The 15866-nt window shown below is 45.8% G+C and overlaps 1 protein-coding gene and 1 pseudogene across 1 annotated transcript in view; one reads left to right on the top strand and one right to left on the bottom strand.

Annotated features, from left to right (window-relative positions):
- Nucleotides 1-2256: 2256 nt before the first annotated feature.
- LOC125120763 (suppressor of cytokine signaling 3-like) lies at nucleotides 2257-11612 on the bottom strand (annotated as a pseudogene).
- A 61-nt stretch (nucleotides 11613-11673) lies between these two features.
- STARD9 (StAR related lipid transfer domain containing 9) overlaps nucleotides 11674-15866 on the top strand; it is a 145405-nt gene continuing 141212 nt past the window's right edge. Inside the window, exon 1 of the mRNA XM_047766577.1 lies at nucleotides 11674-11784. Within this exon, the coding sequence (XP_047622533.1) occupies nucleotides 11738-11784 (47 nt within the window). The 5' untranslated portion in view covers nucleotides 11674-11737. The remainder of the gene's footprint in view (nucleotides 11785-15866) is intronic.

Below are 15866 nucleotides of genomic sequence, written 5' to 3'. Positions count from 1 at the left end.
TTTTTTTAATTTTAAAAATAGTGCTCTTGGAATTCCCATCATGGCACAGTGGAAATGAATCCAGCTAGGAACCATGAGGTTGCAGGTTCGATCCCTGGCTTCGCTCAGTGGATTAAGGATCTGACGTTGCCATGAGCTATGGTATACATCATAGACATGGCTTGGATCTGGTGTGGCTGTGACTGTGATGTAGGCCAGCAACTCTAGCTCTGATTCGACCTCTAGCCTGGGAACCGACATATGCTGCTGGTGCAGCCCTAAAAAAAAAAAAATTAATGCTCTTTATTATAAATTACAGAAATATTTCTCTTTTTTTTTCTTTTTTTTCTTTTTTTTTTTGCCATTTGTAGGGCCGCTTCTGCGACATGTGGAGGTTCCCAGGCTAGAGGTCGAATCGGAGCTGTAGCCACCGGCCTACACCAGAGCCACAGCAACTCGGGATCCGAGCTGTATCTCTGACCTACACCACAGCTCACAGCAACACCGGATCTTAACCCACTGAGCAAGGCCAGGGATCGAACCCAAAACCTCATGGTTCCTAGTCGGATTTGTTAACAACTGAGCCACGACGAGAACTCCAGAAATATTTTTTTTGAATAAATATGTGCAGAGTTTGACTTGGATTGGTATTTTGTTGAGTTCTTCAAGCATCTCCTTCCTAACAGCCTCCAAGGCCTGGGTGGGGGAGTCGAGGGGAGCGAACTGGAGAGGGAAACTTTATAAAAGACAGTGACTGAGGCAGATTTTAAACATTATTAAAAAGCACAAATAAGGAGTTCCCGTCATGGCACAGCAGAAAAGAATCCAACTAGGAACGCTGAGGCTGTGGGTTCGATCCCTGGCCTTGCTCAGTGGGTTAAGGATCCAGTGTTGCTGTGAGCTGTGGTGTAGATGGCAGACGCAGCTTGGATCCCACGTTGCCGTGGCTGTGGCATAGGCCAGTAGTTACAGGTCCAATTAGACCCCTAGCCTGGGAACCTCCATAATCCATGAGTGTGGCCGTAAAAAGAAAAAAGACCAAAAAATCCCCCACAAAACCCAAACAAAATAACAGAAAAAATCACAGCTGCCCCATCCAGCCCAATACCTGTCACAGAAAAGTTTGTTTGTTTAGTTTCCCCCCAAAAAAGAACAGTTCCAGGTAATTCCATTGCCACCACATTTGTGTAAGTTTTCACTGATCAGTGGTATTACTGAGTGGGAGCAACTTGGTAGCAGGGTCCAGGGGGCTATGAGGCCTGGTGGCTCTGCTCTGGCCAGAGCCCAGGCACCACTGACCGACCACTACCAACTGGGCTGGCATCTTCCTGCACTCACCTCTCCAATTTCTCCCACCAAACGGTAAATGGCCTATGGGCACCCCTCTGAGAAATCCTTGGCTTCTGCTTGGATTGGCTGAGTGTGTGGCTTCTCCTGTGCCAGTCCCTATCCATGGGACAGGGAGCATTTAAGGCAAGTCTAACCAGATATAGTCAGGGATTACAAAGTAGAATGCCCCATCTTCTCTGTCTGGGGTCAAAGGTGGCTCATCTCCTTCATCCTTCCCCACCCTCCAGGTGGTGGAAGGGATAGGATATGTGGGGAAAGAACAATGGGCCAGCCGGCTCCCCCCTCCAAATGCCACTTCTGCCTTAAAGCAGGGGAGGCCCTGGGCACTAGATGGACTTTGAGACCTGTGTTTCTGTTTTTCTGTTTTCTGTTTCTGTTTTCTGTCCCAAGGTGGGGGGGAGGGGCAGCAGAAAGGTCCGTTTCATAACCCCTTGCCCTTCTGCCCAGAGCCAGGGGTGGATAATGTAGCCACCCTCCTCATCTGGGCTGGGCGGTTTGTGTGGCCATTTGCTTAGCCAGCCTGCAGTGCTAGGCCCCTGAAGTGCCCTCTTTCTCTCGTCCACCCTTTTCCAGGCCCAAGACCTGCTCAGGTTTAAAGCTGTTTTAAACCAAGTCAAAGAGCAAACAAGGTCCATTGGAAAATCAGAAGATTCCCAGCAGTTCTCACTAGTTCAGCATTCAGTGTCCCCTGTTTGCAAGCGCAGGGGGGTCGAGGAAACTAAGAGGAGAGAGAATCCACTGTGGTGGTTGATGTGGTCCCCCAGGCCAGCTGGCTCCTCTGGAGAAGCTGGAATCACGGAGGGACGCTCAGATAGCTCTCTGCCTTCCCTCAAACACCTTCCAGGTCCCCACGACCCTGTTCTGCAGTGGGGAGAGCTGTAGGTTAGGGCCTATCCACCCCCTGGCTCATCCAGAGCTTCAGGATTCTCACGCCTGGATTGTTGTGCTTGTGCCATGTGCTACAGAGGAGAAGGGACCCTGGCCCCTCGCCCCGACCTCTGCCCTTTGCTCCTTAAAGAGGACACCATACTTGTCCAGGAACTCTCGAATGGGCCCGGGCAGCTGGGGGACTTTCTCATAGGAGTCCAGGTGGCCACTGACTGTCTTTCGACAGAAATGTTGGAGAGGGGTTGGCTCAACACCAGAGGGATCTTCTCGGCCCTGGAGTAGATGTAATAGGCTCTTGGACGGGCGCGGGGAGGGGGCTCCCAGGGAGAGGGTGAGCCGGCGGCTGTCAGGCACCTCGAAGGAGGCCAAGGAGGAGGGTTTAGTCCGAGGCGAGGAGAAAGAGGAGACGCCGGAGGGGGGCAGATAGTGATGCATTGGCTTGAGTACGCAGTCGAATCGGGCACGGGCTGCGTGCTCCGGAGGTAACCCTGCAGCAAGAAGCTGGCCACCTCGCACTGGACGTGCAGGTTCTTGATCCCAGACTGGGTCTTGACGCTGCGCGTAATAAGAGGCGCTGGTTCGAGCTGTGGCGGATGAGAAAGGTGCTGGCGGGCTAGGCGCTGAGCAGCAGGTTCGCCTCGCTTCGGGTTACGGCGCTCCAGTAGAAGCCGCTCTCCTGCAGCTTGCGCACTGCGTTCACCACCAACTGGTACTTGTTCTTGGAGCTGAAGGTCTTGAGGCGCAGGCTGGTGTCCGGGGCCCGCTCATCCCAACCGCGGGAAACGTTGTTGGTGACCCGGGCTCAGGGAGCCAGTGTGGATCTGTGCGGTGGTGGCGGCAGCTACTCGGAGGCCTCCTCACAGCGGATGCTACCTCATCCCGGGCGGGGCTAGCCCTAAACCAAAATCCCTGGCCTTTGGGCTGCGCCTTCTGTGGTCCCCAAGGCGCAGAGGTGGAGCTGCGGCCCGCGGTGGCCCTCTCTGGACCCAGAGGTCGGCGACCGTGAGATCCACAAAGAGGCCTTGTGCGCGCGCCCCTCAGGCTTTGCTGGCGGTCCCCGCACCACCCTCTGGGCGCCCCAGGGCCGGCCGGGCGGAGGTTGGGGCGAAGCGGCGGCAGGAGCTGGGCTGGAGTCTTGGCAGTGGCGGCGGTGGCAGAGGAGCTGGGAGTCCAAGTCGGAGCCCTGGCATTGCATCTTTAATGAGCTCTTGTGGTAGACAGCATTTCGCACACGTCACAACTCAGTTGCTGGGGGAATTAAGCTTATCCTGTGGGGATCCACTGGTCGAGGACTCAAAGCTTGCGCCTGGTTTCCCCCAGACTTTGTCCCGTACACTTTTCCCATTGCTCTTTTGCTTTGTATGCTTTCGCTGTAGTAAATCATAGCCATGAGTACAATGATATGCTGAATCCTATGAATCCTTCAAGCATATCGTCAAAACTGGGGGGTGGGGAGGAGGTCTTGGGGACTCTGACACTAAGCAATTCCTGAAGGTGTTCACTGGCAGCCTTAGGAATGGGCAAAGAAGGATTGCAAAGAAAAGAAAAAGGCACATCAGGAGTTCCCGTAGTGGCGCAGTGGTTAACGAATCCGACTAGGAACCATGAGGTTGCGGGTTCGGTCCCTGCCCTTGCTCAGTGGGTTAAGGATCCGGCGTTGCCGTGAGCTGTGGTGTAGGTTGCAGACGCGGCTCGGATCCCGCGTTGCTGTGGCTCTGGCGTAGGCCGGTGGCTACAGCTCCGATTCAACCCCTGGCCTGGGAACCTCCATATGCCGCGGGAGCAGCCCAAGAAATAGCAACAACAACAACAAAAAAGACAAAAGAAAAAGGCACATCAGGGTAAAACTTTTAGAGGTTTGATGTTGGAGACCACTGAACTGCTGAACTCTGCAGAAGGCAAACTTGGTGCACCTGCAAAAGCACAACAGGCTAAGGAATGCTTAGGATGGCAAAGCCAGATAAGCATATCTGCTGATGCACAGTTCTAAGGTACAGGGTCTCCTTCAAAGACAAGATAAGGGAGCTATGCATAAGCAGCTGCACTATGTCCTATGGATAGGCACTTCCTTGCTAGTAGTTTCCTTTGTTATTCACTAGGAGATATTTTTGTCACTGCCTATGCCTGATTTTGCTAGCTAACCTACATACATCGCCTTCCTTAATAAATTAGTGTGTGCTAAAACCTAGGCGTCTTTGTTCTGTGGAATAGAGTGCCTCCTGGTCCCCCACTTTCTAAATGTAAGAGTCTTGTGTGTTTTGCTATACCACGCTGTCCCTCTTTCAGGATCTCCCGTTGCCCTGCAGCACTGGATGCGGCAGTTTTACTTTACAAATTGCTATCTGAGATTATGCATATAAAAGGGAGAGGTACACAAATACTAAATCTCAGGATGTATTCATTTACATCAATAGTACAACTGCCCTTGGCTTCACACTTGGGGTTTTCTTTTGCCTTAAGATGTATGCTTCAATATTTTGATACTGTTACATTCTCTATATCACCACATTTCACTCATCCTTATACTCATCACACTCTTTAAACTAGACCTCAATATAATAGATGAGTTAAGTAGCTTTTCATAAGGAAACAGGATCATTACCAAAAACAACTCTTTTTTTTTGGTCTTTTTAGGTCCGTACCAGAAGCATATGGAGGTTTCCAGGCTAGGGGTCTAATTGGACCTGTAGCCGCTGGCCTTTGCCAGAGTCACAGCAATGCTGGGTCCGAGCCACGTCTGCGACCTACACCACAGCTCACAGGACCTCACGGCAATGCTGGATCCTTAACCTACTGAGAGAGGGCAGGGATCGAACTTGAGTCCTCATGGATGTTAGACGGGTTTGCTAACAGCTAAGCCATGACAGAAACTCCTAAAACAACATGTTTTGAATCCTATTTTGCTGCCTTTGCAAGTGGCATATAGAATGGTGGTCATAACTTTTTTTTTTTTGGTCTTTTTTGTCTTTTAGGGCCACACCCATGGCATATGGAGGTTCCCAGGCTAGGAGTCCAATTGGAACTGTAGCCGATGGCCTACTCCAGAGGCACAGGAACTCGGGATCCGAGCCATGTCTGCAACCTACACCACAGCTCATGGCAACATTGGATCCTTAACCCACTGAGCAAGGCAAGGGATCGAACCTGAGTCATCAGGGATGCTAGCTGGGTTCACTAACTGCTGAGCCACAATGGGAACTCCCATAACTTCTTGAACAGTGCCTAACATTGCCTAAACACTAAGCAAAAATTTTAGTTGTATTTCATTAGAAATCTGTTCACATCCAGCTTTGGTTTTTACATCTTACTAAGTTTTTCTTCATGTGATTTTATGTATGTGGGTATGTATGTGTGTATATATATATTATCATGTCACATGTATCACGATTATTGATGTACCTGGTTATTTTAGTTTTTATTTTTAGTTTTTTGTCTTTTATGTCTTTTTCAAAATAAACAAACCTGCAATTTCATGCTAAAATTTTATCTGAATCCTATATGATTAAAAGGACATACTCTCTATTTAGTGTACATAGTTAAAGTGTAAGCCTGCAGGCTGATTCACAAAAGCTTGAGGTAAGTTGAGACTGAGACCTACTACAGAGAAAAGCTAATTTAGTACTGTGCTAGAGCCAGTAACTTCAGGTCAATTTTTTCTCAGTTTCTAGACATCTGGATATCCCCCCCCCCAAAAAAAAAACCTCTGAAATGTCTTTCTGCTTACACTAGGAGGTGTGTGAGACTTGCAAATTCATTTCCAACATAAAAACTATGTCACTTTATGATGGTTTCTCGAGGAATAAAGATGCTGCCTGGTTTTTCCAACATTTTTTCTTATATCATTCCTTGCTCTGATCTATGTCTTCCAGCCTGAGCACCTGTTATCCTCCCAAACCTTAAATAAAGTTAGAAAAGTAGTCTGAGGAATAGGAAAACACAAAGGTTTTCTTGACATGCAAAATTAAGAGTTGAGGGAGGTCCTGTTGTGGCTCAGTGGTAACGAACCCAGCTAGTATACATGAGGATTCGGGTTCAATCCCTGGTCTCACCCAGTGGGTTAAGGATCCAGTTGTTTCTGTGAGCTCTGGTGTAAGTTTCGGAGGTGGCTTGTATTTGGCATTGCTGTGGCTGTGGCATAGGCCGATAGCTGCAGCTTCAATTCTATCCCTAACCTGGGAAATTCTATATGCCATGGGTGTGGCCCTAAAAACCAGAAAACAAAAAAAAGCCAGAGTTGAAATAAGACTAATCAATGTATTGCAGAATCTCCTGAGATGTCTGTAAAGCAAATAAATTTACATATGAGATTTGTTCTACAATTGGGGGAATCCACTTATGTAATTGCTTTTGTTTTTTAAGTTAGTAATTGCTTTTGTTTTTTAAGTTAGTATAATTCAGGGAGTTTCCATTGAGGCTCAGTGGTTGTCGAACCCGACTAGCATCCATGAGGACTCCTGTTTGATCCCTGGCCTCGATCAGTGGGTTAAGGATCGTGCATTGCCGTGAGCTGTGGTGTAGGTCGCAGACCTGGCTCAGATCTGGCATTGCTGTGGCTGTGGCGTAGGCCAGTGGGTACAGCACTGATTGGATCCCTAGCCCAGGAACTTTCGCATGCTGCGGGTTCGGCCCTAAAAAGACAAAAAAAAAAAAGAACAAAAAAATTAAATTAGTATAATTCAAGATAAGTAGATCACATACTAGAGTTCCTTTAGTTTTGTCTTTTCTTTTTCCTTTTTCACTATTTCCAAGTTATATTTACCCCTCTCCTTTTGGAAAAAAAATCTTATAAACATATGCAGGAAAAGATTTACATTAGGATGTGGTAAAAGCAGGAGTTCCATTAGCAGTTTTATGAACTTTTCCTGGGAGACTACAGACCTCTGATGTTGCTATACTAGAATTTATGGTAACAAAATAGGAATCAAATACCTTACTTGAGGCTTTGAATCACGTTATTAATGTGGAAGGCTAGTAAAAGTGAAAAGTCAGGAGTTAGTGGCTTAGCAGTTAAGGATTCCATGTGGTCACTGCTGTGGCTCAGGTTCCGTTTCTGGCATGGAAACTAATGCATGCCATGGGTATGGGAAAAAAAAAAAAAAAAGTGAAAGCTCATTCATTTCCTCAAAGTTTGAGGAATCTTTTGTGGGACATAAAAATTTTCCTTGTTCAATGAAGTTTTACTGAAAAAACTTTGCTGGATGGGAGGTTTTCTGTAGATCACCTGAAGTTTGTTTAGTGAATTAATTGAACCCAAGGTCGGGTGGGGGGGCGGGTCATCAGAACCTCCAGTCTGTAGCCTGGGCTTGTGACTGATGTCAGTGGTGGAAGGCAGTTTTGTGGGACTGAATTAACCTTTGGCATCTGATTCTGTTTCTGAGCAAATGGTATCAGAGTTGGGTTGAATTGTAGGACACCCAGCTAGTGTTGGAGAATTGCTCCATGATGTGAGGAACCCTCCTACCCCCTCCCTCCCCTCATATTGGTAATTGAATCCAGAACCTTTAAACTCCTAATGAATTGATCATATAATTAATTTAGAGGATGATCATTAGTGGCTGTAATAGCACAAAAAGACAGGTGCCACTTGATTTAATCAAAGCTCTGGATTGAACTAGTAAGTTGCAGAAGAAAATTTAGAGGATAGAAAAAGATTTAAATATCACCATAGGGATCAATCTGTAGAACTAGTCTGTGAGAAAACAGCCTGGTTGCTTAAACAAATAAATACCAGGGTTGGGGTGGAGGAAGGAGAGGGACAAGAAAGCTACTAGATAAAAGATTAAAAGACATATTAACCAAATTGTATTTAGATCCTGATTCAAACAAAGAGATTGTTAAAAAAAAAAAAATCAATCAGGGAGTTCCTGTTGTGCTGCAGAGGAAATTAATCCGACTAGGAACCATGAGGTTGTGGGTTTGATCCCTAGCCTCGATCAGTGGGTTAAGGATTTGGCGTTGCTATGAGCTGTGATGTAGGTTGCAGATGCAGCTGGGATCCCGAGTTGGTGTGGCTCTTGCTCAGGCTATTGGCTACAACTCCGATTTGACCCCTAGCCCAGGAACCTCCATATGCTGCAGGTTCGGCTTTAAAAAAAAAAAAAAAAGAAACTGGCGTCTTTGATTATGATAATAATATTATGGTCTTGTTAAAAAGGAAGTCCTTGGGGGAAAAATGTAATTGTAATGTATACATGTAAGGATAACCTGACCCCCTTGCTGTACAGTGGGAAAATAAAAAAAAAAAAAGGAAGTCCTTGGAGTTCCCGTCATGGTGCAGCAGAAACGAATCTGACTAGGAACCATGCGGTTGCAGGTTTGATTCCTGGCCTTGCTCAGTGTGTTGAGGATCTGGCGTTGCTGTGAGCTGTGGTGTAGGTCGAACACAAGGCTTGGATCTGGCATTGCTGTGGCTGTGGTGTAGGCCGGCAGCTGTAGCTCCAATTCGACCCCTAGCCTGGGAGCCTCCAAATGCCGCCACTGCGGCCCTAAAAAGACCAAAAAAAAAAAAAAAAAGAAGAAGTCCTCATCTTTCAAAGGCACACATTGAAATATTTATAAACGGTATAATTAAAAATATAGAATACTGTTATTCCAACTTCTCCAACCTGAAGATAGAAATATATTAATGCAGCAATACTTTCCCCCTTAGCTTTACTGCGATATAATTAACATATAATATTGTAGGAGTTTAAGTTATACAGTGTGATTATTTCATACATATATAAATAACATTTATATTGGCTAATATATCCTTCACCTCACATTTTACCTTTTTTTTTGTGGGCGGTAGTGATGAGGACTTTTAAGATTTAGTCTCTTAGCAACTTTCAAGTGTACAATACACTATTGTCAACTACTGTCACCATGCTGCACATTAGATTCCCAGAGTTTATTTGTCATATATCTGGCAGTTTGTACACTTTAACCAACATATCCCCATTTCCCCCAACCCCAGCCGTGGCAGCTACCAATCTACTGTTTCTATGCATTTTGACTTTTTAGGATTCCATATATAAGTGAGATCATACAGGATTTGTCTTTCTCTGTCTCAGTTATTTCACCTAGCATAATGCCTATCCCTGTTGTCATAAATGGCAGGATTTCTTCTTTTTAGTTGTTGAATAATATCTCATTTTATATATACGTATATATTTTATATGTATGTATATATAAAATCATTTTCTGTATGTATTCACCTTTGATGGACATTTAGGTTGTTTCCATATTTTTGGTAATTGTAAATAATGTTGCCATGAATATGAGGGTGCAGGTATATCTATGACACAGTGATTTAATTTCCTTTGCATATATACCCAGAAGTGGGATTGCTGGATCAGAAGGCAGCTTTATTTTTAATTTTTTTTTAATCTTTTTGTCTTTTCTAGGGCCACATTTGCAGCATATGGAGGTTCCCAGGCTAGGGGTCTAATCAGAGCTATAGCTGCCAGCCTATGCCAGAGTCACATCAATGCTGGATCTGAGCCGCATCTTCGACCTACACCACAGCTGACGGCAACGCTGGATCCTTAACCTACTGAGCGAGGCCAGGGATCAAACTCACAACCTCACGGTTCCTAGTCAGATTTGCTAACCACTGAGTCATGACAGGAACACCTATTTTTTAAAATATTTTGAGTAACTTTCATACTGTTTTCCCTAATACAGCCATTCTTTCCACTGCAGAGCAGTGAGTAGAGGAGCCATGCAGAAGACTAGGGTTCAGGTCAAGTTGAACTGTAGATCAGCTGTCCCAATACCCTGGGGATGATCCTTTCGAATGAGAGTGAAGACTGGATTGGTAAACTACGAGTGGCGCATGTCTGACGCACTAATCAAAGGCATTACCATGACTCTATTACTATCACTGGAGCACTTAAACTTCCTCCTGACTGGTCCCTCTTGCACTTCCATGCTTATCCACTCCTCAGGATAGTCTCAAAACAGTGGCCAGAGTAATCTTTTAAAAATATAAACCATATAATTTTACTTTTCTCCTTAACACTTTCCAATGGCTTTCCACCTCACCTAGAATAAAATCCAAAGGCTTTACCCTGGTCTCATGCTCCCTTTATGACTCTCTGCCTCTGCCATGCCATTCTATCCCCATTGGTTTTCCTGCTGTTCCTCTAACATTTCAGGCTTTCTTCAAGTTCAGGGCCTTTACATGTGCTTGTTCCCTGTGTCTGAAATTGCCCTTCCACACAACAGCATGACTCTTCTTTTACATCCTTAAGATTTTTCTTAAGTGTCACATTCTCCACGAGGCTTTCCCGAGGACTTCCAGGGCCACATTATCTACAGTTTCAGCACCCTCTTTACTTACTTCCTATCCCCTTTCTGCTTTATTTTTTCTTTAGCTAATCTCATACACATTTTACTTAAATTGCTTCACATATTATTAGTTTCTCTCACCAAGCTGCCTGAGGTCAGAGCTTTGCTTGCTCTCTTCTCTGCAATGTGCCTGGTTATAATAGGTGATTTCTTAGGAATTACTCGTTAGATACATAAATTAATACCTGCAAGTTGCCCCCCCCCCAGTTTATTCAAACCTGTTTGTCACCTTATCAATAAGGCCTTTCCTGAATATCCCATATAAAGTAGCACCTTTCCCCCTACATACACACACAGAGACCATTACCATACCTCCTTGCTCTCCTTTTTCAAAAAATCTCATTTAGCACCATTCAAGTTACCATATAATTGTGTATTTATTCTCTCTTCCCTTCCCTGTGGATTCTAATTTCCACGAAGCCTGGGGCTGTATCCTCAGGGCCTTAGAACAACTTGACTCTTGGCAGGCAGTAGCTATTTCTTGGGTGAATTAATGAACTAATTCTATTTGGTAATATACCCTTCACGATCACAAACTGTAATGGTGGCTATGAGCTTCCAGTACAATCTAGAGAAGCTCGCCAGTAAGCGTTCTAAATTCCTTTAACTCCAATGCCCCGTCAAAGAAAGTTCCTTATAGAGAACTGCAAAAACATTGGTGTTGCCCATTTCATTTCCACCCCTAAAACTTAAGAATTGACAGCTCAGGCGAACGCAGCGAATAAAAATATTTAGCAAATTATTTTGTAAATTGTCTGGCGTTCACCAAACTTAACGTATTTACTTGACTCACTACCGCCGTCCACAATGGGAGAACAAGTTCCTAGTAGGCAGGGCAAGCCCCACCCGGCCAGGATCTGCGCCTTCCCACCCGCGGGGCTCAGGATTGGTCTAGGCTCTGCAGTCAAAGCCGGGGTCAGGCAGCGGCGCGCGCGGGCGGGGTCGTCCCCTTGAGGCGTGTGGGCGGAGCGAGGCGGGGCAGCCCGCGCGTCCTCCCGCCCACGGGGCTCAGGATTGGCCAAGGCTTGGCAGGCACCGCCCTGGTCGGGCAGCCGCTGGCGCATGGGAGGGGCCGTCCCGTGAGGCGCGTGGGGCAGGCGGGGCCGGACAGGGTTGGGACTGGGCTTGGGGTTGGGGCCGGGGATGCAGCAGCAGGGCGGACCTGTGGGGTTTGAGCCGTGGCGGAGGGATGGCCAATGTGCGGGTGGCCGTGAGGGTCCGGCCCCTCAGCAAAAGGTGAGTCTGGGCGGGAGGTAGAGCCTGAGGCGTCAAAAGAGCTGAGTCGAGATTGAGGAACCCGCCTCTCTCTCAAGTGATTCTGGCGCGGCGAAATCAGACACAAAGTGGTCCAAGGGGCCAGCGTCTGGAAACTAAAACCTGGCGGGACCAGGCCTCGCTTGGGTTGAGTTTTTGATTACTGCCCGGCGGGTAGTGGTGAATGAATGGTCTCAGGGTGGTCTGCCCTGTCTGTGTCCCTGGAGTCCTGCCAGCAGGGGTTTTGAGGGACCGCGGCCCAAGTCTTGGTGATGCACGAATTGGGCCTTTTTCTCTGGGTTTGCTGAGAAGGGCTGGCAAAATGTCTCTTGGCGCGTGAGGGAGCCGCGGTCTCCTGTCTCTTCTCGGTGGCTCTGGAGTATCTGTGAGGACTGAGGCAGAGTTGTGTGTGTTCCTGCCTGCCCAGGGGTTTCTCTGTGAAGCTGTGGAGGAAGGCATGAAAGGGAAAGAGGCTCAGAGGGGTCATGATTTCATTCTGTGCCCAAAAGAAGATCTACGACTAGGGGGAAGTCGTTTTAACCCTCATTGTAGCCAGTGCCCGGTTCCTCATGGCTGAATGTGACCCTGCACTTCTCAGCTGTTAAGGCATCCACTGCGCGGACACACAATTTCTTTCCCTTTTCACTGATTTTCCTCTGATAGGTTTGGAAATTCAGGGAGGGCTTCTCAGAAGGGTTGGCGTTTGAAGCTAGTAGCTTTTTAAAGAGCTAATAGAGTTTGCTGACAGGTGCAGAAGATGTAAAGAGCACAATACTGAGATCTAAGGACTTGGGCTGTTAGGAAACAAAAGTTTTGGTTGAGAGGGTGTGTGGAGGGAGGTGAGTGGTAGGAGATAAAGCTGACAATGTGTTTTGGGACCAGAAAGCACATATTGGAACCATTTGGGAGGTTTAAAATTTTCCAGGACATAAGTTGGCTGGAAAATTGGGCCGAAGGGTCAAATAATCTCCCATAACAGAATTTGGTACTAGCAGGGATTATGTTTGTCCTGATTGGTGGTGATTGGCTTTGAAAAGTCATGGAATTGACAGAATAATGAGGAAAGCAATGAAATGAGGGAAAGGAGCAAAAACTGAAAAGAAAGAAGGAAAATACAAAAGAGGTACAATGAAGAAGGCAGGAAAGCAAGCACGTGTCTGAACTGCTGTGTTTATATTGGTGCATGGTTTATGACATCTGGTTTCAGCCTTACAGATGTAGTGGCTCAGGGTCGGTGGGTTTTCGTGGGTACAGCTGCCACTCTCAAGATAGCCTCTAGCTGATCCTCTTCTTGTGAAACTGTTCTTCTGGGTCCTCAGGATAACAATACTGACCACTCCTAACAGTAAGTTCTCAGTTCTTTGGAAACTAGGAATTAATAATAGCATGGATTAGTTTAAGAAAATGCTGTTGAAATTAAGTTATTTGCAGCCACATGGAGAATAACATATTAAACAAAAGAGGAGGGAAAGAGGGGCACAGAAGTTATTTACTTTTAGCTCAGGTTAGGAGCTTTGACCCTTCAGCAGGGAGTCGAAGGTCAAGACTGCAGATAGCCAGGTGTAAGCAGTTATTAGCAGGCTGCTGCTTCAGGAGCAGATGATGTCAATAAACCCCAGCCAAGAAGTTGGGACCACTCCTATCTCCTTACAGAATCATATACAGATGCAGCTACGTTTCAGGGTTTGTTAACTTCCATCGTCTTTACTGAAGCTCACTGGAGCATACAGAATCTACTGATTATGTGGTTTGTCCCAACCTTCAAACAAGTCATCGGTACAGACTCAGTTAACAAAGTCATTGGCTCTCATGTGGTACCTGGGAAGAAATCTTAGAGATCATGTGGTCTAAGCTTCCATTTTTTTTGTTCTTCTAAATGAGAAAAGGTCTTATTTAAGATCTAAAAGTAGGTAGAGCAATGAAATGAGGGAAAGGAAGATTCCATTCACTAGACCAAGCTGCTCCTTCCTGAGATTAGAGAAAAGTTGCACTTCTTTCTCAAATGTCTATTTGCTCAGAGGACACAACAGACCATTGGTAAAATGATAATTATGGGAAATGGATTTAGTGCCTTCCCTTTTACCTCCCAGTTGTTTTCCGTGATCAGAAAGCCCGTGTCTCATTAAAAGATGCTGCCCCTTGTCTATACAAATCATTCATTGTTGAGAGGACATATTTTCTTTTGCCAAAACTTTGGGCTCTGGAACTCTCCCCACCGCCATGCCCTGTCAAAAGTTACTTCTCATGTACTATATTCCTTTTCTTTCTTTTTTTTCTTTTCTTTCTTTTTCTTTTTTGGTCTTTTTGCCTTTTCTTGAGCTGCTCCTGCGGCATATGGAGGTTCCCAGGCTAGGGGTCTAATTGGAACTGTAGCCTCCGGCCTACGCCAGAGCCACAGCAACGTGGGATCCGAGCCACGTCTGCGACCCACACCACAGCTCACAGCAATGTCGGATCCTTAACCCACTGAGCAAGGCCAGAGATCGAACCCACAGCCTCATGGTTCCTAGTTGGATTCGTTAACCACTGCGCCACGACGGGAACTCCACTATTTTCCTTTTCTGTACTCTTCTTTTTCTTTTTAAATCTGCAAAATAGTGTAACAGCTTCAAAGGCTTTTTGTGAAGATTAAATGAAAGGATACATTAAAAAACTTAGAACAGAGCCTGGCTCATTTTAAATGTCCAGTAAAGTGCTAGCTGTATATATATATATATATATATATATATATATATATATATTTTTTTTTTTTTTCTTTTTGGCTTTTTGCCTTTTCTAGGGCTGCTCCTGTGGCATATGGAGGTTCCCAGGCTAGGGGCCCAATCGGAGCTATAGCCACCAGCCTATGCCACAGCAACAACAACACAGAATCCGAGCCGTGTCTGCGACCCATACCACAGCTCATGGCAATGCTGGATCCTCAACCCACCGAGCAAGGCCAGGGATCGAACCGGCAACCTCATGGTTCCTAGTCAGATTTGTTAACCATTGTGCCACTAGGGGAACTCCTGTATAATTTTTTTTTTTTTGTCTTTTTGCTATTTCTTTGGGCCGCTCCCGCGGCATGTGGAGGTTCCCAGGCTAGGGGTCTAATCGGAGCTGTAGCCACCGGCCTACGCCAGAGCCACAGCAACGCAAGATCCGAGCCTCGACTGCAACCTACACCACAGCTCACGGCAACGCCCACTGAGCAAGGGCAGGGACCGAACCCGCAACCTCATGGTTCCTAGTCGGATTCGTTAACCACTGCGCCATGACGGGAACTCCTTGTATAATTTTTAATGGCTATTTTTATTCCTCTCTATTCTTAGCTGTCTTTTTTTTTTTTTTTTTTTTTAGTTTTACAAATGAGGTAAGAAGTGGATGGCTTGGTTATTTTCCCTTCTAGGATAGTGGTTCTCAAATTATAGTATACATACAGTCTACCTGGGGAGCTTCTTATAATGCAGCTTGTTAACAGGAATTCAAATGAACTAACCTCCCCATCTCCCATAATTCTGATGAAGGAACCCTGTGGGCAACACTTAGAGAAACACTGTCCTAGGAGTAAATGTGTAACTGAGGATTTATCCTTGTGCAAAATCTTTAACCCTAAAGAATGAATGCCTTTTGGTAGAATTCACCACCTAGAGGTAAATTGTAGTGGCACTACTAGGCTTCCTTTGAGCTCTGTGAAGCCAGCTGCCCAATTGTAGTTGGTTCTCTTTCTTTCTCTTCATTTTGTTCTAGAATATTTTGGAACTACTAGGTTACCAATGGCAGTAGTTCAGGCAGGGGAGAAGCAGCCTCTCACCCACCTGTAGTGTCACATCGTTTTGTCAAGACCTCAGGTTTAGGACGTATACATATATATTGGCTGCTTTATGCTAAAGAATCCTAGATGAATCCTCAAGAAAGGGCACACTTTAAAAAAATTAAGTAATAGATTTGGAAAAGTTATTTCATGTTTTTTTTCTTCTTTATTGTCCAAATTCCTGTATATTTTATAGTAGGTGGAGGGGTAATAAAATCTACCTTAAAATGCAGAAAGGAAAAAAATGTTATCCTTTAAAACATTAATACCT

The sequence above is a fragment of the Phacochoerus africanus genome, chromosome 2, assembly GCF_016906955.1.
Source record: "Phacochoerus africanus isolate WHEZ1 chromosome 2, ROS_Pafr_v1, whole genome shotgun sequence".
NCBI classification, from domain to species: domain Eukaryota; kingdom Metazoa; phylum Chordata; class Mammalia; order Artiodactyla; family Suidae; genus Phacochoerus; species Phacochoerus africanus.
Note: the sequence above shows the minus strand (reverse complement) of the source record. Positions and strands in the feature narration are given on the sequence as shown.